General features: G+C 40.1%; 1 protein-coding gene across 1 annotated transcript in view; it reads right to left on the bottom strand.

The window, feature by feature from the left end:
• LOC139138649 (uncharacterized) overlaps nt 1-20827 on the bottom strand; it is a 31153-nt gene extending 10326 nt beyond the window's left edge. Inside the window, exons 1-8 of the mRNA XM_070707129.1 lie at nt 20367-20827; nt 5946-6606; nt 4883-5631; nt 4355-4502; nt 2591-3362; nt 1058-1173; nt 456-640; nt 1-54 (exon numbers count right to left, since the gene is read on the bottom strand). The exon at nt 1-54 is cut by the window's left edge and continues 103 nt beyond it. Of these exons, the coding sequence (XP_070563230.1) occupies nt 1-54; nt 456-640; nt 1058-1173; nt 2591-3362; nt 4355-4502; nt 4883-5631; nt 5946-6594 (2673 nt within the window). The 5' untranslated portion in view covers nt 6595-6606; nt 20367-20827. The remainder of the gene's footprint in view (nt 55-455; nt 641-1057; nt 1174-2590; nt 3363-4354; nt 4503-4882; nt 5632-5945; nt 6607-20366) is intronic.
• Nucleotides 20828-22824: the final 1997 nt, after the last annotated feature.

Raw genomic sequence — 22824 nt, 5'->3', positions numbered from 1 at the left:
GTACAGTTCATCCGGTATGCATGAAGGCTGAGGTAGAATATAGCCTTGCCTGATCTGCAAATTAATCAAAATAGAAGACATTGTATGACAAACAGTCGCAATCAAAGTTTTTCTTATATTTCTTGGCATTTGGCTGTTCCTTTCAGAGGCTCTAACCGACTATATTGCAAACAAAACAATTGTTTCTTGAAGGACTTGGCTAGAAATCACTCAACCAATATCTACCCGTACATCTATGTACTATATATTTACGCTTGTCTGTGTGTTTGTTTGTCTGTCTGTCTGTCTGACTGGCTGTCTGTCTGTCTGTCTGTCTGTCTGTCTGTCTGTCTGTCTGTCTGACTGGTGTCTAACTGGCTGGATGACTCTTGGCCAGATCCCCCGTCTAATCTATCCATCAATTCATTCAAACGTTACATTATTCATCGGTTTGTACAACTCCATGTTTCTCTCACCAAGTATAGAATCTGCTCCGTTGCTGAATACCTCTTCTGTAGTTTGTGGTAAGGATAACAGCCGTGAGTGAGGACCTCATGCATGGTGTGGCCAAGCATCCATACATCCGATGCCACACTGTATTCACAGTTCAAGAGACTTTCTGGGGCACTCCACAGTGTTGGAATGTTATCGTCCTCAGACCCTGACAAGGATTGCAATATAACAAATTCAAAAATCGTTTTGTCTCTGAGCAATCCTTAATTTGACAGGAATATAAACGCAGTTAGATTTATGAGTTATGGTAACGATTATGGAAGATTATGGACTATGAACTCTTCTAATGTTTCAACAAATTGCGAGACAAGACCCTGACAACCACTGGCCCATGCAAAAATTGATAAATGCCATGCATGCATTGTGCTTCGCATATGGAAAGCCGTTGGGGACCCCTCGGCCACAACTTTTTCCCCATTGAAAATGCATAGGTAGAAAACAAATGGGTTTTCCGTCGAAATATACCAAAAATTACCACCCGGCTACTTAACATAACTTTTAGCGGCGCCGTCATCAACTTCAACAAGTTAGACAATATCTATTCTGGGATGTATATATCCAATACCTGAGTACTGTAATAGTTGTACGCCATTTACAGCGTCCAGCGTCTCATAAAACACATCATCATCTGGTTCGTCGAGGTTTCGCGCCAAACCAAAGTTGGATAGTTTAAATCCGTACCTGCATATAGATACGACGGGACAAATGTTATACCACTATATCTGCTAGTTTATGTTGTTTATGTTCAAATATATGGGACCCATCTTTGGCCAATCTCAGTGTCCCATATACACTATTACTGACATATTGAGTGCAACCGTTACAATTAGTTAAGTACACCCAGCGACGGTTTACCACGAGATTTTGACCAGTTCACGACATATATGCACGAGCGATAGCGAGTGCATATATGAAGTGAACTGGTCAAAATCGATTGGTATTCAGTCGCTGGGTGTGATTTATTGCTATTATATCATAACAGTATATTGAAATTCTGGCGTGGAACGTCAAAAACGGATTTTTGCTCAAGCTGAGAGCTCGCGCGTATGCCAGCCGTGGTATATCACCAATATACCATGGTTCTTTTCGCGTCTCGACCGATCAGATCGCTGTATTTGCGCAATCAATATACTGGTATGATACAATAGTCGTTAAAATAACTTCGGTAAAATTAAGCCCATTTTATTTTTTATCTATTAAACAAAGACACAACTTTAACTTGACGTAGAATGCGCCTTGGGGAGAGATATTTAGTCATTCAAGCGTTTACAATACATATTGGTCTGCCATTTCTACGGCTAACTTTGGAGCTCATGGAGTAAATCAAGCTTTCATAAGCTTAATTTAGAATGCACCTCGGGGCCCGGGGACAGATATTTGGACTTTTCAAACTTTTCCAATTCTTTTCTGATCTACCACTTGTGGGGGCTCATTTTAAAGCCTTTTAAATAAGAAAAACTTTTTCTGTCATACTTTTTTGAAAATCGAAAATTTTACTTTTCTCCATAGAGTAAACACAGAGATGGCAGCCATTTCGAATTTAAATATCGGTAAATGTCAGTTAATTAGGGATGGCGGTAATTTGTTTCTCTAGTAAACACGATTGGAACTAATTTGAGATAATTGGATCTTCAAATTTTTCAAGTTTCTCAAATGTGTTAGGTGCCCTATAGCTCAATGTTGTAATATTATAAATTACTCATAAAAACAAGAGTATAACTCAAAAAGAAAAGCAGATCAGCTTAATTTGCAGATGAAATCGACATTATTTCACCATCCAATTATTCCAAATTAGTTCCAATTGTGTTAGTAGCAAAATTTTGCACGGAAATCCCATTTTTATTCCTGATTTTGAAAATAAATGGTTGAAAGATTCATTGAGAAAAAATTGAGCAAAAGTTCAAGTCTTTCACTTTCGTGGGCACATACTACCTTAATTTTGTGAGAATAGAAAAAATAATTTTCCCGATGGAGTTAACACTGGAATGGCGGCCATTTTGTTAAATTTAAATATCAGTAAATTGAAGGTACTTTTATTTCCAAATTTCTGGTTAATATCATTTTCTGCGACAAAGAATGGATTGTCTGCAAGCGTTACCTGCGGTCTTCAGAGGTTGTGCCCAAAAAACTTTGGGCTGTGACGTCACGGTGCACGATCTTGTTTTCATGGCAATACTTCAAAGCGGAAATCATATCGAGAATTATTTCACAGAGTTCCGCCAGGCATATCAGTTCGTCTCGCTCTTTCCTGTTCCTCAGAAACTGTGACAAATTACCGAGTTCCATCAACTCTGTGATGTAAAACATCGGCAGTGGCTGTAACTGGTAACCGAACAATCTCACCACTCGTCTGCCGTCCTTTAGCTTCTTCAGAAATTTTAAGTCGTTGTGAAATTCCTCGGCTCGCGTGCGGAGCTCGCGTGGGTTTTTCAGTTCGGCTAGAGACATGAATTTCTGGTGTTTCAAGGCGACTCCCTGGCCGAGTAATTCTCCCCGCAGGACTTCGGTTCCCCGGTCAACGTTTTCGCCTAGGAAGGTTGTCCGGTTCAAAGTGACTCGGAAAGAGAAGAATTTATACCTGTCGGCGATGGTTGAGAGCATGATCTCCCTGATTTGGTCTTCCTGCTCCCTGACGACACCATTCCCTTCCGGTGAAAATTTGAGGACACGCTTTGCTACGGTTTCTCGCACGCATTCATCCTTGTGATACAGCAACGGTTTCAACAGCTCTGTCACCGTGTCGTAGATCTGGTCAAGCACTTTGAATTTTCTTTCGAACTCGGTATTGTCGTTTCCTGGCAGGAAATTCAACAATCCAATTTCGTTTCTTCCCTCCGTCCGACTACCGCGCAGAATTTGGCGACTTATTTCTGATGAATGGATTAATGAATGGAGAGAGAGAGAGAGAGAGAGAGAGAGAGAGAGAGAGAGAGAGAGAGAGAGAGAGAGAGAGAGAGAGGAGAGAGAGAGAGAGAGAGAGAGAGAGAGAGAGAGGGGGAGAGGGGGGAGAGACAGACAGAGACAGACAGGCAGAGACAGACAGACAGACAGACAGAGACAGAGAGAGAGAAGAGAATTAAGACTATTTCACGTATACCAGTATAGACGTGTATACATGGTTTTCCTTGCTACTTTTGGTCTGTTCATCTGTCAATATTCACAACCTATGTCGTGATCAATGAATATCTATATGATGTCATTTCTAAACTTCAGATGACAAATGGAACCTTGAATTCAGCTGTAAAATTTAGGCAAATTCCATCATCTAATAACATTTTGTGTGATCATATTCCTTCAGGTCAAAGTGAAGTGCATGACTTTATGAAAATTTTGACCGGAATGCTCGGGCTTTCTAATCAGAGCAATTGGTCGCATAACGTCATCACAAAGCATCGATAGATTCCATATATGGTAAATTGCGTTTCCTGTATACATAAGACGCTTTCAAAAAAATTAACTCACAGACAAAGCCACTTTGATACAGCTACCACAATTCTTTGGCTGACTCGCAGCGTGTGATTGGTCGATTGTCACTATTCACAGCAACTTAGGGAGTTTATTTGTATTATTTCATTATAACAGTACGATTCTGCCAACCAATTGGATAACAGCTTCGAAATCGCTGCGAGTCGGCCCACAATTCTTTACAAAGATTTAACGCTTTGTCAATTGCCTTAAGGCTATACCTGTACAAACATTTGTGCAAGAAAATAATATGGTAATTTGTAAAGCACTGTGAATACTGTGTAATTAATCACCACATCGTATCACACATATTTATCGTCTCTGCGAATTGAAAAGCGTTACATCAGTGATTGGTTTAAGTCCCGGTTGTGAGATATCTTGACTACAAAATACATACCAGCGTTTTCAGTGTACGTGATGATGTCCATGAAGATGCGAAGAACGTTGAGGGCGTACTTGATCTTCTCGCTATCTTTGCCCAGCCTCCTCAGCCGTTTGAACATGGCAGCTTGCAATGCTCTCACCATCTCCAAACTACGGAGAGTCTTGAAATAAGTAAAACGAAATCATATTTTTATTTCACTTATCCTTTAATACCTGGATGCAATTTTGCAGGACTATGGTATAGGATCATCCAAATTAAACTAACGCAGGGCCTGGACAACTTACACTCGCATTTTACGATTCTATATTATGAACTGGTCACAGTAAGCCATGGCTAAATGAAATTTTTCAAGTTATGTAGGTCAGGCCAAAACTACAGACTTCATAGCAGCGCTTCGATTCTTATTTTTTATCTCGGTTTCCTCATTGTTTTGATATAGATCATGCATGCGATGGTTTGATAATTATAACTGAAGTCATCTTGGTGATGTCGACTTTTAGTCAAGTGAACGTGTCGTGTGATAGAAGAAGAAATACTCACTTCATTGTGGAAAAAATGAAGTAAAACTGGAAGTTCCATCCAATCCGCTTCATTCAGTAATTCTTCAAAGTCCCTAGCATTCTCTACTTTCCGTGAGTTGAGAATAACTTTGTGGGACAATGTCTGCTTGCGCTGTTTCAACATTGGTAAAACAGTCCACAGATAGTCAATGGATGAGTTGATCAGTTGCCGAATGTATCGGGTCGACAGTTTCTCACCGTTTGTGGTCTTGTAGTGCGACAATTGTGTTAAGCGTTGCTTGATTTCATCGAGATGTTTTGTGTGTTCACCGAGTGATTTCTCTATGGCTTTCACCTGTTCTTGTGACATCACGCAGGCGACGTCGCCCTGCACGGCCACGACGAAAACGCGAACCAATATGTGCGCGTACAGTTCTAATCTCCTCACGGCCAACTTCCACTCGTACTTTTCGAGCTGCTTTGCCAGCTCCTGTCTCAACACTTTCTCAGCAACGTGGCATTCTGTACCGGTGATGTTCACGCTGTCCGGCCCTCTGATCCAATCCAACAGCGCGTCAAGTGCCAACAGTTGTACGCGATCGCTGCAAGAGCAGGCCAGTTTCAGTAACGCCTCGGGAGCTTTGTCCCTGATGATCCGTGGCAGTACGTCCCGAATTAGCAGCCGCTCGACTTTTTCGCGTGCTTTTCCCTCGGTCTTGGCAAAGTCGTCAAGGTATCGGGTGGTGTTCTGATAGAACTTGGTCAGAGACCATTGCTTCGGATCAACGTCTGAAAGTAATACAAAAACCAGTAACATAATGGGATTGTCAGAGAGCTGTTTGTGTTAAAAGTGTGTTTCTCGACAGATGCATGTAAGCATAATCCCTCCAACCATGTACATAAGTCATATGAACAGAAATTCAATGTCATCATGAACGACTTCGATAGCTACATCAATAAAAATTTGAAAACGGTATATAAGTCTGGTCGGAGAAAAAGGGACGGAGAGAGAGAGAGAGAGAGAGAGAGAGAGAGAGAGAGAGAGAGAGAGAGAGAGAGAGAGAGAGAGAGAGAGAGAGATGGAAGAAAGAATCGCGTGTTACCTTGACTTCCATCATGTACGTTTGTTGAGGTCAGAAGTTCCGACCATACGTGTGGCCCATTCGGGTCGTGGGTGTTGATAGCCCCCGCTTTGGCTACTACATCTACGCTGGCGAATGTGTCGTCTTTGTCTCCGACCGGGGATGGAAGATTAGTGCTATTGGAACGTATGTGGACTGGTTCGGGAATTTGAACTGCATGATTGATCGCATTCAGTATTTTAGGTATTAAGTGTTTTTTGTGTTCTGGGTCGTTATAATCCACGATAGTCCAGGCGTTAGTGAATTTCTCGGGGACGACACATTCTTCAAGCTTCACACACAGGAATCTGTTCTCTCCGCTGATCGTTGTCGGGCCAAATCTCCGCAAGAAAGCCTTGCACAGTGGCAGTACGGTGAGATAACTGTCTCTCAAACAGTCCAGGTAGTTGTCTTCGATCGTTTTGCCCCCGATGTAGTCTTTGAAATCGATGCATATGATCTTCTCATGTACCTTGTGCGTGTCTCTCAGTGTATAGAATACCTCTGCGGCAAAAGACTTGCACTCCTCCACGTATGGTAGGAACACACCGTACTTGTACTGGCTACCATACGCTGTGTAGAAACTACAACTGCTAGTTGAAGAGACGTCATCGTAAGTATAAAAGTTCATCTTCTAGCCGTTCTGCAAAAATAATTGTCAGATTGAAAAAGAAAGAGAAGATTTAACATCACTTTGAGCAGTATTATATTGCACGCACAGAGGTGAATTTCCTACTCGCCTTAAACAAATTCCTACTTGCCTTACAAAATGACGAATCAATTCTCAAAAATATGTCCCCAGGTGTGTGTAGTGGTAGAAAAGTTTTCGATCATTGTTCGAAGACTAGGTGTAGAGTATCGCAAACGCACAGTTAAGAACTGATAAGAGTAAAGCTTTTGGTAACATTATAAGGTGACCGAGAACACAATGATCTTATACATTGCAAAAAATACTGATTGATGTCTTCATGTGTGACCTAATTTATAGTTCCATGTGTGAACTCCTAATTTAGTGGGGCACAGGTTATTTCCACCCATTTTTAACAAAGAGAAATTGCGAAATTGCGAAAATTAATGAAATCTCACAGTTTAGTAAGCTATTTCTCAGTTTGAGAATTGACACACGAAAAGCCACGCTGTATGCACGTGGTATTTGTAGTCGGGCTCTTTACCGTAAATGGCCATGGAATCAGTGAACGTATACATGATACAAGTTTAACAATTGACACTTAAATTCTAGGCCGATTTCAACCGGATATTGCGGTTAAATATTATTTTTTCGGAACATCATGAACTGACACAGGAAACGTGCTCCTGTATAATTAAAGTTGTATCACCACGTGGTGAGAGAGAACAATAGATTTTACCTGTCCTAGAATTCCGTCCGTCGAGACAACGATATACATTTTAACATTTATCACTACAAATCTACTAGTGGAATAGATTTCGTCAAAGTCTTTTTGCAGCAAAAGTCTGAGAGCTGAACTTTTTTGTTTAAACACCAAAAGAAAGATCTGTTGAAAGACCATGAACGGTGTACAAATTACACATATCAGTCATATTACGCATACTACGTGGTATTCAAACAGGTAAGGTGCAAAGGCCAGTTTCCGGTCGCTAACCGGAATTGCTCATATGACCTGTCCTGCGAACAGACTGGAAGGAAGTTACGTGCATATCTCGTGTTCTTCGATAACACCTTCATCACATTTTTTTCAACTCATTTTACAATACTCGTCGTCCAGGGCTAATAAATGACACACCGAACGAATCTTTTTTTCTCCCTTCCAGCAGAATCGAGTTCTTCTGAGTTGAATTTAAGACGTGATTTCAATCAACTCCACTCTTAACGTAGAAAGCACCTCGGAGACAGATCTCAAACTTTTACAATTCTTTTCTGATATACCACTTGTGGGGATTCATTTTAAAGCTTTTAGTGTGAGGAACCTGTTTACGGGCTTAGTTTTTCAAAATTCGAAACTTTTATCTTGCTCCTTTAAGTTTTTACCACACGGATGGCGCCCACTTTGAATTTTAAATATCGATAAATCCTGGACTATTTGTTTCTCTAGTACCAAAATTTGCACATTGGTCCCCGATTTTATTGTTGATTTGGAAAGAGAGTAGTCGAAAGATTCTTTGAGGAAAGTTTGAGCAAACGTTAAAATCTTTCCCTTTCGTGGCGCATGTTACCTTAACTCACCGGACATGCATCGTTCATATCCGTGACTCGGAGAAAACGGCGTCGTGATGCACTGCGAGGGATGAATACGCTGATAGTTCTTCTCATCGTACACGAGCGAGGACCCGGAAATGACAAATGTTCGTCACGGATAGACCTAATCCAATCATGAATTCTTCAGATTTTGATGTGCAAAACGAAACATTATGTTCTGGACTTTGCTCGGACTTTGACAAATACCACAGTCTCTCAAGAGGGACTGTGCAAATACCAATATAATCAAACACTTGCGTGCGGAAGGGTACAATTTGTCACATACCCATGTAGTCGAACATTGAAGCCACACAAAGTCGAGTCCAAGGAGAACGTTTACGGTAAATATAGAAACAGGTTAGGAAATATACACGTTGAATTACCTAGCAACGAAACTTTTAAACATCTTAATTTAGTATTGGAATCCTTCTGATTATATATGTGCTTCCTGTATAGTAGGACGTTTTAACCCCTCCATTCATCACCCCGCCTGCACGGCTTTGTTAGGTCAGAGTCGTTTTGTCTCCTGTTTATTTTTAGGAAGGGTCACTTATACCCTTGGCTTGCGAATCAAAGTTGCCCTTCTAAGTCTTTTCAGTATCTGTTCGCCTAATCGTCTGTCCGCTCAAGTTTACGTGTCTATCTCTTTGTTAGTGTGACTTTCTCACTGTTTTTGGTCTCTGCCTGTCTCTGTGCCTTTCAGTCTCTGCTTCAGTCTCTCTCCGTGTCTTCTGTCCCTGTTTATATATCTACCTGTCTGCCTGTGTCTGTCTGTCGCTAGACCTGTCTCTCCCTCCGTCTCTCCCATTCTCTCCTATAGTTTCAGTATGCCCTTACTTGATTAAGTGCTTAATGGCTGATATGAGCCATTCACGTGACCAACTCTTTGCCAAATTTCTGTTATTTTATCATCCACTTGAGCTGCAGTCGAGGTGTTTTGACGTCATCACGACACATATGACGTCATCGATTATTCTCTATCCGAGAATTATTCTGCACGTGATTAACATTGTCATACCATGAGCAGTGATAATGGCAAAGCGCGCTACTGTACCAATAAATTAAACGGACTTTGAAATACTTATCAAAATTAGGTCACTCCTTGTTATATTGAACTGTATGGCCTCAACTACGATGGCGAGCATGATACCGCCTCCTGCCGACAAAAAGTTTGGCAAATTTCGTTTGCTTTATCACAGTTAGGAGCGTTCAGTTATTACGGCCGGGGCAGGGCCGGCAAAATCCAGGGGGGTCACCTACAATTTGAAATTTGCAAAGGGAGTCATGTATATTTCAAACAGAACAGAGGTGGGGTAACTTGATTTTCATAAGTATCCATACCCGTCAAAAAGCAGTATCAGTGTTCAAAAATATTCTGGGAAATAAGAATTATTCTGTGAATGATTTCATTCTCTGAAGTCATTTCGCTGTTAATCTGTCAGTGAATAGAAGTACATGCATTATCTGTCACATGAACATCGTGGCGCTTGGCTACTCTATAAAGACTTGTCTTCATGTAAATTGAACTCGCTGAGGACAATGAACAATGCCTATCAGTTTTTGGCTGAGGTAAGGCAATTATGGTGCAAGCTATATGTTAAATTGAAACGAGGCATACATTGTAAGGTTCCCCTTGTGCTGTTTCATAGCACTACTGTTGATATCTGACCAGTTTTTAGGTAAAAAATGCACAAAACTAATCTGGATAAATAACCACAAAAGCTGGAATATAAAAGAAAATTTTCAATGACTTTGTTTTTTTTATGTCAATTAGCAATAAAGAAGAAATACATAAAACTTACCTTTTTTGTATTATAACTCTTAAATCAAATATGAAATATGTGTATGCTATATAGTAAAGTATGCTCAGCCTTTTGGTAGCATTATGGAGTAGTGGCCAGAGTATTCCACAAGGAGGATGGAGTATTCCATAAGGATGTTCCTGATCAAGCACTTTTACCGTAGCTCACTTTACTTCTCCTTACCCCAGGAGGGGTGTGTACCTAGGCCTGTAAATTGGCTACTTGACCCATTCGTGACCTTATTTAAATTTTGGTGATGTGAGGAAATTCCATATGCAACATTTTCCTCGGGAAAAATGCATCTAATGTGAAAATGCACAATTTCCCTTGGAAGTGAGGCCCGATTGAAATGTGGTTGAATGTTTAAGCAATAAAGCAAACCAGGCGACGGTATACCAGGCGATTTTGACCAGTTTCTGACATATATGCACAAGCGATAGCGAGTACACGTAATAATAATATAATAATAATTTATTGTTTAAAGACCACTACACACCTTGTCTCAGTGGTCTGTACATTACAGAAAATTACTGGAAGAACTAAAATAAACGCAAAAAATACAAAATAACTCACAAAGGAAAGAGTGTACTTAAAAACAATCGATAAAATCAAACAAGCTAAAATCTAGACTAAAGGATCCTACCTAAAAACAGCAAAGAAAGTATTTTAAAAAATTTCACTAAAAATGATAAAAAATTAATAAACTATAAAACATGCAGGTAAAATTATATCCAAGTCAACAGTAGAATTGACGAAAAATAATGGTTTTAAGAGACTTCTTAAAAAGAGCGAATTTCTTTATCATCCTAAGTTCGGGCGGCAAACTATTCCACAGTTTTAGGGGCATACACGCTAAAAGCTCTGTCACCATATGTTCTAGAAAGTTGTTTCCCGTGATCTTTGACAGAAAAGGGATTCAATCTTACACCGACACTCCTTCTGGTATTATGTACTGGGCTATCAATTGTTACTAGTTCTGATAAGTAATTTGGAACCAATTCATCTTGATGGACAATTTTAAAAACGAAACAAAGAATTTTAAAACGGATTCGTTCTTCTACTGGAAGCCAATGTAACTCCTTGAGTATAGATGTTATATCAATGTGACGGCCCATCTTCCGCCCAGTTACCAAACGAGCAGCAGAGTTCTGAATGTGTTGGAGCTTGCTCAATTTATATGCAGGTAGGCCAAAAAGTAGACTGTTACAATAATCTAACTTCGATGTGACAAAAGCGTGAACCAATTTTTCAGCACTGAGCTGGTCTAATAATTTTCTAATTTTACTTATCCGCCAAAGTGAATGAGATGCCACCCTACAAACATAGCGAATATGCTCGTCCATGAGACCGAACGAGTCAAGCATTACGCCAAGGTCACGTACAACAGTGGATGGCGAAATCGTGGCCTCACCTATTCGTACATTCATAGAACCGAATTGTGAACCAACCGTACAATTTTGGGGTGTAAACCAGACAACCTCTGTCTTCCCGTCATTAAGTGCCAACTTATTGGACATCATCCAATTACGAATTTCATCGACGCATGCTTCTATACGCTGAACAATAGTGGAGCTGGTAAGGATGTCACAAGCAATGTACAATCCAGAATCATCTGCATATATAACAGAATTTAAGCCATGACGCGTGATGATATCCTCAATCAGAGTCATGTACAAAGCAAACAAGACAGGACCCAATACTGAACCCTGAGGTACACCATACTTTAAAATGCATTTGTTAGATAACATCGACTTGACAGAGACCTGTTGTGTTCTACCTTTCAGAAAGGATTCAAACCATTTTAAAGCAACCCCTTGAATACCAAAACGAGAGCGTAACCTACCCAGTAGAATGTTATGATCAATTGTGTCAAATGCCACTGACAAATCCAAAAGAACCAGGACGACATGATGGTGTTTATCGAGAGCGAGCATGACATCGTTCAACATGCGTATAAGTGCAGTTTCGGTGCCGTGCCCCTCGCGATAAGCAGACTGAAAACGACCGTACAGAGAATTTTTGGACAGATAGCAATTTAAACGAAAAAAGGCACACTTCTCCAAAAACTTGTCCAGAAAACTACAATTTGATACAGGACGATAGTTTTTCATTGTATTACAATCAAGTCCACTTTTCTTAATGAGTGGGCGAACAATGGCTGTTTTGCAATCAGTTGGAAAAACACCAGACGAAAAAGAAGAATTTACAATACGGAGCAGTAATGGGGCTAGTTCATTTACACATGCTTTAACCAGCTGTGTGGGCATTGGATCTAGTTGACACGATACATCATCAATACATAAAGGTTCAAGAATGGAGAGCGAGTTTTGATACAAGGACTAGCATTTTGAAGTTTTTTGCGAATGTCTACTATTTTCTGTTCAAAAAACGTTGCAAAGGCAGCTGGTAGTTGAGATAGTTCATGATTATTTGGGAGAATGTCGGAAGCAGATTTCTTTGCACCGGAAATGTCATCAACAACTCGGAACAGTTCCTTGGTATTTGCGTTTTCAATTTTACTTCGATGAAATGACGCTCTCTCCAAATCCAACTCTCTGTTATACTCAACACGAGCAGCGATAAAAATCTGTCTGTCAATTTCAAGTTGAGAAGAACGCCACTTTTGTTCAAGTGATCTCAGAGCCTTACGCTTAGCCAGTAGGTCTTCTGTAAACCATTCGGCAAGGGGTTTCTGCACAATGGTTCTCTGTTTGGCAGGAGCATGCAAATCCATCAAACTTTTCAATGTAGAATTGTAAACTTCTGTCAGCTCATTTATTTCATTAATCGACTCCGGATGATTAAGTGTACATGAAATTGAGTGTTTAAGATTCATTAAATTAATACTCTTGATGTTGCGCTGTTCTCTGGTAATTCTTGTTGGAAGGGGACGAGTGATCATGGACGTGAAATGGACAGCAGAATGATCGGATGGCATTTTGTTGTCAATTATGAAATTTCCAAGCCATGGTTCAGATGTTCGGGTCATTACAAGGTCTAGAGTATGACCGTTCCGGTGTGTACTCCCGAGTACATGTTGAGTTAGACCGAGAGATTGAATGAGATCGTCAAACTGACAAGCATCACTCCATTTGCATCATCCACATGAATATTAAAATCCCCTGCAATCAGTAGGCGACCAGGTGCAAGTAACAGGCTTTCCATTAAAGTGCCAAATTCCGAGATAAAAAAATTTCACGGTGAATACGGTGGACGATAAATGATGATGACACGAAGAGCAGAACTGCCTGTAGAGATATTCACATCCATGGCTTCAAAAGATTTAAACTTGGTACACTTGTTCTTCTTAGTGTCCAGATTAGATCTTGTTATCAGTGCTATACCTCCACCCTTCTGATTACAACGAGGTGCTTGCAATATATTAAAGCCTGATATGGAAGATGACAAATTTGCTTCTACCAGGGTACGATTTTTATCCGTAATCCAGGATTCACTAATCATAAAAAAATCCGTAGTGTTGGAAATAATCGAAGCACATAGAGCACTAACTTTACCATCCATCGATCTTGCATTCCACAGAGTAAAGTTTACACAGTCATGTAAATAACACTATAGGGAAAAAGTGCGTGACTAGAGCGAGAAACTGACGCTTTCTCGCAATCGGTGAGAATCTGTTTTCATTCTCACTGCTGTCGGTGAGAAAATTTTAATCTCCATTGGAGATTGGTGAGAAATGCATTCCTTGGCGAGAATCAAGTGTGAGAACAAATTCTCACCGGTGAGAATGGAAATTCTCACTAAGTACAGCGAGAATTGAAATTCACTGGCGAGAATCATCAAGACTCGCCTTTCAGAGTCTTTATGATTCTCGCCAATGAACGGCGAGTCTTGATGATTCTCGCCAGTGAATTTCAATTCTCGCTGTACTTAGTGAGAATTTCCATTCTCACCGGTGAGAATTTGTTCTCACACTTAATTCTCGCCAAGGAGTGCATTTCTCACCTAACTCCAGTGAAGATTAAAATTTTCTCACCGACAGCGGTGAGAATAAAAACAGATTCTCACCGATTGCGAGAAAGCGTCAGTTTCTCGCTCTAGTCACGCACTTTTTCCCTATAGTGTAATATGAAGAAACTCTTTTTACTGAAGTTAGCACAGTACTTCTGGCTGGAGTTGAAACAAACTTGTTCTCGGCATGACGTGAAAAAACGCCGATAACTGTATCGCGACGAAGGACGATAATTCACATAGCCACCTCTCTTACCGCAGGGTCTTTTCCATCTTTTTGACCGCCAACATGTCATGAAGTGGTCGACAACGAGTGGTATACCTTCGCTGGGTGTGATTTATTGCTATTATATAATAACAGTATATTGAACTTCTGGATTGGAACGTCGAAAAAGGATTTTTGCTCTACCCAAGAGCTCGGGCGTGTACCAGCCATGGTATCTCGCGAATATACCATGGTTCTTTTCACGTCTCGACCAATCCGATCGCTGTATATGCGCCATCAATATACCAGTACAATATAATACAGAGTTTTCATTCAATGTGGTAGATGTATATCAACAGAAATACCAGGATGAGTGCTCCAAGGAACGATCATGGAAATGGCCATGTAGGTTTTGGTCCAATGTCTGTTCAGAAGTACACAATACATACAAGAACTGAACAAATAATAGACTTGCTACAAGTCTGTGGGTATATCAATAAACAGAACACTACAGACTGTCAGGAGAGAACAGAAAAATATGGAAAGGAAGAGAAAGATCATAAATTGTCCGGTAACTGTTCAAAATACAGATAGTGACAGTGACATATCAGACTCAGAATTTTTGCCGAGGAAATGGATCATGATGATGTTGTAATGCATGAAATTGACAGCTGCACACTGTGATGAGAAAAAAAGTTTTTGAACCTTCCGTGACACAGTATACAGCGATACAAGTTCTGGAAGAAGAGAAAGACCTTGGAAAAAAAACTTTTCCACTGATGTTATCATTCAAAATTTGATCTCTACTTATACTCAAGCAATTTTACGTTGACCACTTTATCATTCAAAATTTGATCTATACTTATACTCAAGCAATTTTACGTTGACCACTTGAAAATGATCAAAATACGGTTTCTAGGCAGGAAATCCGGTTCTCACAAAATTTTGCTGGCAAGATTGGCAAATCCGCACAACAGTGATTTAAATGAATTCATGTACTGTTCAATAACGAAGAGAGTCTTATTATTCTATGGACAAGAATACCATCTATTTTGTGAATTGTCAGCTGCATGTCAAACAAAAAGATATACGAAATCATTTAGGAAAAAGCATGTGATAAAATCATTATAGCCCTCCTGGACTATATACCCTTCTTGAGGCATGAGACATTAGCCCCTGACGTCGAGTAGCGGGCCATCTACCCTGGGGCACAACGGTACCTTATGGGGAATTATCCTGTGATAATTTCCGAAACTCGTCAAAAATTTTGGACAAATGTTTATTTTTTCCTATTAAGGTAGTATGCGCCCCGAATGAGAAATACTTAAACCTTTGCTCAAACTTTCCTAAATGAAACTTTTGTGAAATCCCTATTCGGTTTTTTTTCCACGTACTTCCCAGGCTTTAACATTTCAAAAATATTTCTAGCTGCGAATTCAGCGACCTCCTTTACTGTTAATCAAAGCCACACATCACTGTAATGTGCTCGTCCCTTTCAAAATCACTTGACAGTATTTGAGGCAGTTCTGTACGTTTTACCTGTTGTCGTGATTTAAATCATAGACAGTAGAAAGGGTCTTCCCGTCTACTATACCGGGTACTATACGTGTCTCTTTAGTTATCAAAATCATCAGGCATGAGTTTGCGAAACTTTCTTGTTATCACTCAATGAAAATGGCTGTTGTGATTGTGCGCACTCAGTCGATTCCGGCCTTTGAATATTACTGCGGAGTGAGACCGTAACATCCCCGGCTGTGACGTGTAAATTTAATGCTGATCGTGACACTGATTGGGCGTTAATAAATATTTTTCTCTCTCGACCTATTCACCCTGAAGACTGACAGGTAAGAGAAAACGAACTGCGCCAATCGAGGTGATGACGATGACCATTGTAGCGCCCTCTTACGGTAATATTCTTGATTACTGTGCATTACGCTCACTGCAAGTATCAGACATATGCATGTTTCAATTTTTCTATCAAAGCCTATATTGCAGCCGTTTTAACGACGTATGATTTAAATGATGAAACATCAGTCAATTGGAATGTAGGACATTACTACAGCAAAACACGAAGACGTCCGGGTGTTAGCGTCATCATTGACTGAAATGTTCCAACCAATACCATGTGTTGCGTAGTCATAAAAGTTGCATGTATACGAGACGAATTATCCGATGCAAAAATTCATCACAGCGCTACGGTAGAAGTACGCAGGGAACAAGCTGCAGTGTAAAATTTACGAGAGTCGTCGTTATTTCCAGACGCGTGGTCAGAGGAATTGCCTCGTTAATTAGGAATTTTGATTTGCGCGCCCGTCTCGCGTGTGAATGTTCAATATACCTCCCATGACACACACGCACCCCCTCCCAAACACACACTCGAATACCCAATTTCCGAATAACATCAGATGTAGAGGCTACGACGTGTTTGGGTGTTTTTTGCCACTCTACTGATCATAGTCGCCCAACTACGTGAAAATCTGCCTGCTATGATATTTATCGATACATTCTATTTATAAGTGTATAAGGTGACTTGCATTGTGCGACGCAAGAGTCAATATGCAAAATGACGTCATTCGATGCACTCGGGCAAATGGCCAGCAGCTCGGCATATAGGAGGCAAGGAGCACAGGTCGAGACGCAATTTTTTCTATGGTATTCATTACCGTGGCGACATGAAAAGATTGTCTACAAACAAACGTTATTGATGGGGGAACACAAAAGACTCCCCAACAATGAGACAAGACCTCAATACAAGGTTGCAAACCCTGCCGTCGGCAACAGAAGAGTACCAACCCTGGCAGTATTAAAAACAATCAACCGGAACCAAAGTGGCTCGTGGACCTATCGAATGTTATCTTTTACAACAAAAATTTTGAATATTCTAGTACCGACTTGATATGCGCCTCGAAAGTGAAGACTTTTGCTCGAACTTTTTTCAAGGATTTTTTCAACCATTCTCTTTCAAAATCAAGAATAAAAATCGGGGTCACCATACAAATGTCGGAACTAGAAAAATAAATAACTCGAAATTTACCGATATTTGAAATTCAAAATGGCCGCCATCCCTGTGTTAACTCTATTGGGTAAAAATTAAATGTTGGATTTTCGAAAAACTAAGACGATGAAAGTTTTTCTTTCTCCGAGAGCTTTAAAATGAGCCCCCACATATGGTAGATCAGAAAAAATTGTAGAAATTTGATACCTGTCCCCGAGGCGCGTTCTACCTTAAAAACCAAAGCGCTATAAACTAGGCTTTATTTCGCAATTCGTTCTAAAGTAAGCTATAACCGAAAAGGCTGTCTACTGCACTAAGTTACGTCCTTGTACACTGGGCAGACTCGGAGTTCGCGACTTGGGTTGCTAATGCCGGACATTAAATAGTAAAAGTCAACGAAGGTAACGCTGCCCTATAAATATGACACTTCTGGTTTCGTACGTTCTTACTACTTCGAATAGCAAGACTGAATAATCATTATTTTTCAGAAATGGGTTTTGACGGATTAGCGAAACTCCTTAGGAACAATTTCCTATGGTAGACATGATATGAGTATCATAGGACACTCGGGACATAGAACAATGCGAGACAAATCTTGAAGGAAACAAAGTCCAGTTAAGATACAAAATTCAGCTAGCGTCATATACAATGAATTTTCATATAGCCTTAATTTGCGTTGCATCACGGGTGAAAATAATCATCACAGAGATTACCAATATTTATTATGGATGAGATAGATGAAGCTTCCGGTGCAGGTTCAAAATCGCGAACCACATTTGGGCATATCTGTGCCAACTTGGAGGCTAATTTTAGTGCAAACGATACTTTAGGCACTGAGGAAAAGCCTGGTTTCGATTCAATATGAATAAGGAAGGTTGCCACATGTGAAAACCATACCAAATGTACTTCGTAATACGATTGACTGATAGAGTTATGGTCAACGTAATCTATTGTGGATTTTTTAGGCCTTTATCCATGACTCAGGGTCTATATTGCCCAAGCAGACACGGGAACCACACTTCCAGGTGAAGAAATTACATATTCACAAAGTGCTCGTCGTCACATTTCAGATTCTGTAAGTTGCAGTATTATTTCTGTGTAAGCGTTGACACATTTACGCATTATTATTACAGTTGTGTAATGTTGATCAGTACAATGCATGCGTTCGTGGAAGTACTTGCTTCCTTGGTCAACCTCTAGGTGTAATATTATCCTGAGTAGACTTTCGATATGGCGGATCAAAGAAAACAAACTACAGTGCAGTGAGTAGTAACTGGTTGAACAATGCATTTGTTATGAGCACAATGAGTTTTGATGCTCTTTTGTTTCCCAGGCTTGATCCAAGACTGTGATTTTGGTAATTTCTCAAAACCTGGTACCGCCAACCGGGACTTTTTTCTTCACAATGGCGCCTTCAACAGAAGAAGGTGTCAGTAATGACGTAATTCGATAAGCCCTCCTTCAAATTTGTTCCAAAGCCTTTATTCCTTTACTTGTTTTTAATGCGCAAATTTGATGAGGAAAGAGGCAGATATTTGTCAGTGTACTTTGAACTTTCACTGTCCAGACCTTATATACATAATATATGATCTGTTCACAACACCCATTGTTCACCCATGTTGCTTTACGAATAACAGAGTAAAGCGACCGACTATGCAATGCATCAACTTTCGTTAAGGTAGTATGCACCTCAAAGGTGCAAGCCTTAAACTTTAGCCCAAACTTTCCTAAATGAAACTTTTAACCATTCTCTCACCAAATCAACAGTAAAAATCGGGGGGTCACAGTGCAAAGATTGGAACTATAGCGAAATAAATTACCCAATATTCCTACCATCCCTGTGTTAACTCTATGGGAGAAATTAAATTTTAGTTTTTCGAAAAACTAAGACGCTGAAAGTTTTTCTTTATCCAAGAGCTTTAAAATAAGCCATCGCAAGTGGTAGATCAGAAAAGAATTGTAGAAATTTGAGAGTCCGAATATCTGTCCCCGAGGTGCGTTCTACCTTACTTGTAGTACACTTGCGCACTAATATGTCCTCACAGAAAAAATCAACAAGCAACGCTTTCCGCACAGACAAATCTCGAGTTGCAACAGCCCCTCTATCGTGGGTGGAGAGACATTGATCTTGTCGCGTGGGCGTAATAAAATACAAAACAGACTTTTAGGACAAATTGTGGCCAGTCTAACACACTATAGCAGACGGACACAAAACCGGATATATGTGATCATATTAAAACCTTACAAGTTGTGATTTTCAAACAGATGTAGAATTTTCGCATCTTCGATAACATGGTCGGTGGTGCGATTACACGACTCTTGATGTTATGGCAGCGCGGAGTGTCGATATTGCAGTATTGTTATTTGTGGTCGACCTTTTCAATGGTTTAAAAAAACTATTTTGAACTACATGTGGATTCAATAACAAAAAGAGACGGATAAAAATATGACGGATCTGGATAACTTCTATATGCCATGTATGCCATTCAGCATGAGATTCATGTTTACTATTTGAAATGTTTAATAATAATTCATCTTCAAGGGAAGTCAAGTGCAACATAAGATGCAATTTTTACCAAATGGAGTTGGGTTGCTTGTTTTTCATATGAAAATCAAAGTAACCGATCCAAGTAATATCACTGACATTTTTTGTCTGAACTAAACTCATGGAGACGTACGTAATTAAGACGAAAAAGCCTCCGAATCGTTTCTTTTTAAAAAGAGGCAATGCTTTATCCGATTAGATAGTCATGCCATATATTCGCGTTACGTAAGGCGTGGACCAGCCCAAGTCGCTTGGCTCTTCTCGGTAGCAGTTACAGGGCTGGTCAGGCCATCGCACTCCGCCCATGATCTACGGGACAGCCTGGTACTAACGCGACAGCCTGACGGAGTTTATTAATTCAATTTATTCTGTTTTGATATTTATATGCCTACAGACTTGGAGCAAGTCTACGTAAGGCGCGGGGGGGGGGGATTTGTGGGGAAACCCTACCAAGGCCAGCCAAAGAGATTTGTAATTCGTCCAGAAAGCGTTGACAAGCGGAAAAAATTACGCACATTCTTCAAGACTTCTTCTCAGACCGAAGATCATGTAAAAAGTTCATGTCCGCTAGCCATCCTACACGCAACTCTATCCCTTGCTTTTCATGTTAGGTTTATGTGTGTAGCTGTTACAGTCGTGAATTTATATACAGGTACAAGACTTTGTACTTACAGTTTCAGTGTCCATCAAAACTGTCAAGTACACCGGACGGCACTGTCACCACAGGTATCAACGACACCGTCGCCAAACCCTGGTCTTACGGAGTCCAGGTAACGCAGGGCCCAGATGCAGACACTGGGTTTTTCCCGGGTACCAGAAGTTGGTCACCACGGTCCACTGGTTCCTAAACGGGTCGTCGATGTGTCGCAAGAACATACGGGTTCTAATTTAAACAGCTCACTTCCTTGTCGGCTAGTAAACCTGTTTTTTTCTGTCACGTCCCATTGTCCAAATGCTTACAATGGACAGTTTCGAAAACAAGACACATTGACTTATCCTCCACTAGCTCCGCATGCAATTGTAGAAGTTGGTTGATCCACTCAGGAAAAACGTTGGCAGATATGACATAAAGGTCGACAAGTACTCTGTAGGTAATGTTACGGTGCGTAACTTTGTTTCGACTCTTGTAAACCTTGAGGAGGTCAATGGAATATATGTAAATATTTTACATATCACGTGACTTGTATCTAGAAGGGCTGTGGCCAACGCATCATGAAGGGTAGACTTTTCGAGTTAATTTCCCCTCTTTCATTCTCCTTCCCTGGTTTCGTTATCACTCCTTTCCGTTATCACGTCTTTCATCAAACGTAAGTCATAATTTTCAATGATGTGAGAACAGTCGTACTTGAGACACCACAGTGAAAAACCACTGTTTGATCATCAGTTCCACATGAAAATCACTATAAAGTTAAACGTATATCCGATTCTACTACTTGGATAGCCAAATAATCCTGCCCTCCTTTAATTCTCGTTTGGTTATCAAAGTTTATTTCAACGGTGACGAAAAACAGTATTTCATGAAGCGTGCGGGCTTAGCAGCTCAAAAATGTGGCCACCAGAAGTGTTACTTTCTCAAAGCAGCACATATCTACTGAGTGCGGGTATATATACAGATTTGCCATGGTATATAGATTTTGTCTAATCCGTGAATGAGCAAATCAGTTAGTGTTGCTTAGCAAAAACTTTCTCATTCTACAGAATAAACAGATCATTTTAATCTCTACAATAGTGTCTGACCATGCGCATCAGCTGAATGCGCATTAAATACATTACTGAGCTTTGCTGAGGTGATTTCCCGGGGCGAGGGTATGCCCCTTTTCCGTCCCTAACTTTTGCGATGACTTCATCGACATGCTTGAACTTTGACCCAGAGTCATGTGCACTATTTGAGCGTCGATTGCATAGCATTTCCCAATCTCCCATGCCAAAGGAAAGATAAACATTTTAGCTAATAAGCAAATGATGAAGTTAAGAAGAGATATAAAACCATACCACAGCACATGCTCCGCATTATATCACTATAACGATGTTGTCTCAGGGGGTTGAAAACGCGCATGTTAGATGTCCAACGTCACATAGATTATATTTTATCCCGATATGCTTCTTCTGTGCTCTACGTTGGGCCACATTCCAAGCAATATATGTCTGTATAAAAACGTAGCTTGTTCTGCCCTTCCTGTGTCTAAGATCTAAAATCAAATGGTTCTCAACACTCAAACGCACCATTGTTTGCCTGTCCTCTCTCTGCATTTGTCTATCTGTCTGTTTGTCACTTATACCATCAGGACCGGTCCAATAAGTCCAATATATAAGTTTACAGGCTATCAATAACTGGGCTTCTTTGTCCACGGTCATTACTCGTAACATGATTCAGAAAGTACTTTGTACACTGATTTGAGATCAGAAAGTGTTCGCTCATCCGATGTTTTGATACGCCTCGAAAGTTTTAATCGCATCAATCATAATCATTCAAAAACAAAGTAAGATCGTGCTTAAAACATATTTCACAAGGAATGTCCAGGATATGTATCATGGGGAAGAGTGAAAATTAATAGCGATGAACATCCAAGTGACGTCAAAACAGATTTTTACTTGGCAAGTTATTTTAGGCTAGGATTAACCGTGTTTTGTGGGCAAATTAAACACCCCTAAAACTGTGCGATCGAAATGCTTTACGCTTATATTTTTGCCTCTGAGGTAAAACGTCTTTTGATAGATTGCTCGAGAATGTCACTGAACTATCTTATCTTTAATGTAAATAAATGTATGAAATCGACCGCATGCTATGACTATCACACAGGCAGAAGCGTTTTGTTTTTACCTTCATGGTGTGATGATTGCTTAGTGAGAGCAGTACTGACAAGAATCTGAACTGGAAGCAGAGGAAAAAAATCAGGATTAGTGAAAACATATACAATCAGCAAAAGTGTTAGAGACAGGCGTGACTAAAAGGATGTAAATAATAATGTTAACAAACACATGACAGGTATAATAAAACATCCAAGAAAGCAACTGTCTCGGGCAGGTCATTGAATATATATAACTAAATGTGTGTGTCTGTGTCTGTGTCTGTGATGACAGACAGACAGATAGATAGATAGATAGATAGATAGATATATAGATAGATAGA

Source organism: Ptychodera flava, chromosome 8 (assembly GCF_041260155.1).
Source record: "Ptychodera flava strain L36383 chromosome 8, AS_Pfla_20210202, whole genome shotgun sequence".
NCBI lineage: Eukaryota > Metazoa > Hemichordata > Enteropneusta > Ptychoderidae > Ptychodera > Ptychodera flava.
The sequence above is the reverse complement of the archived record's forward strand: the minus strand, read 5'-3'. Positions and strand labels throughout refer to the sequence as shown.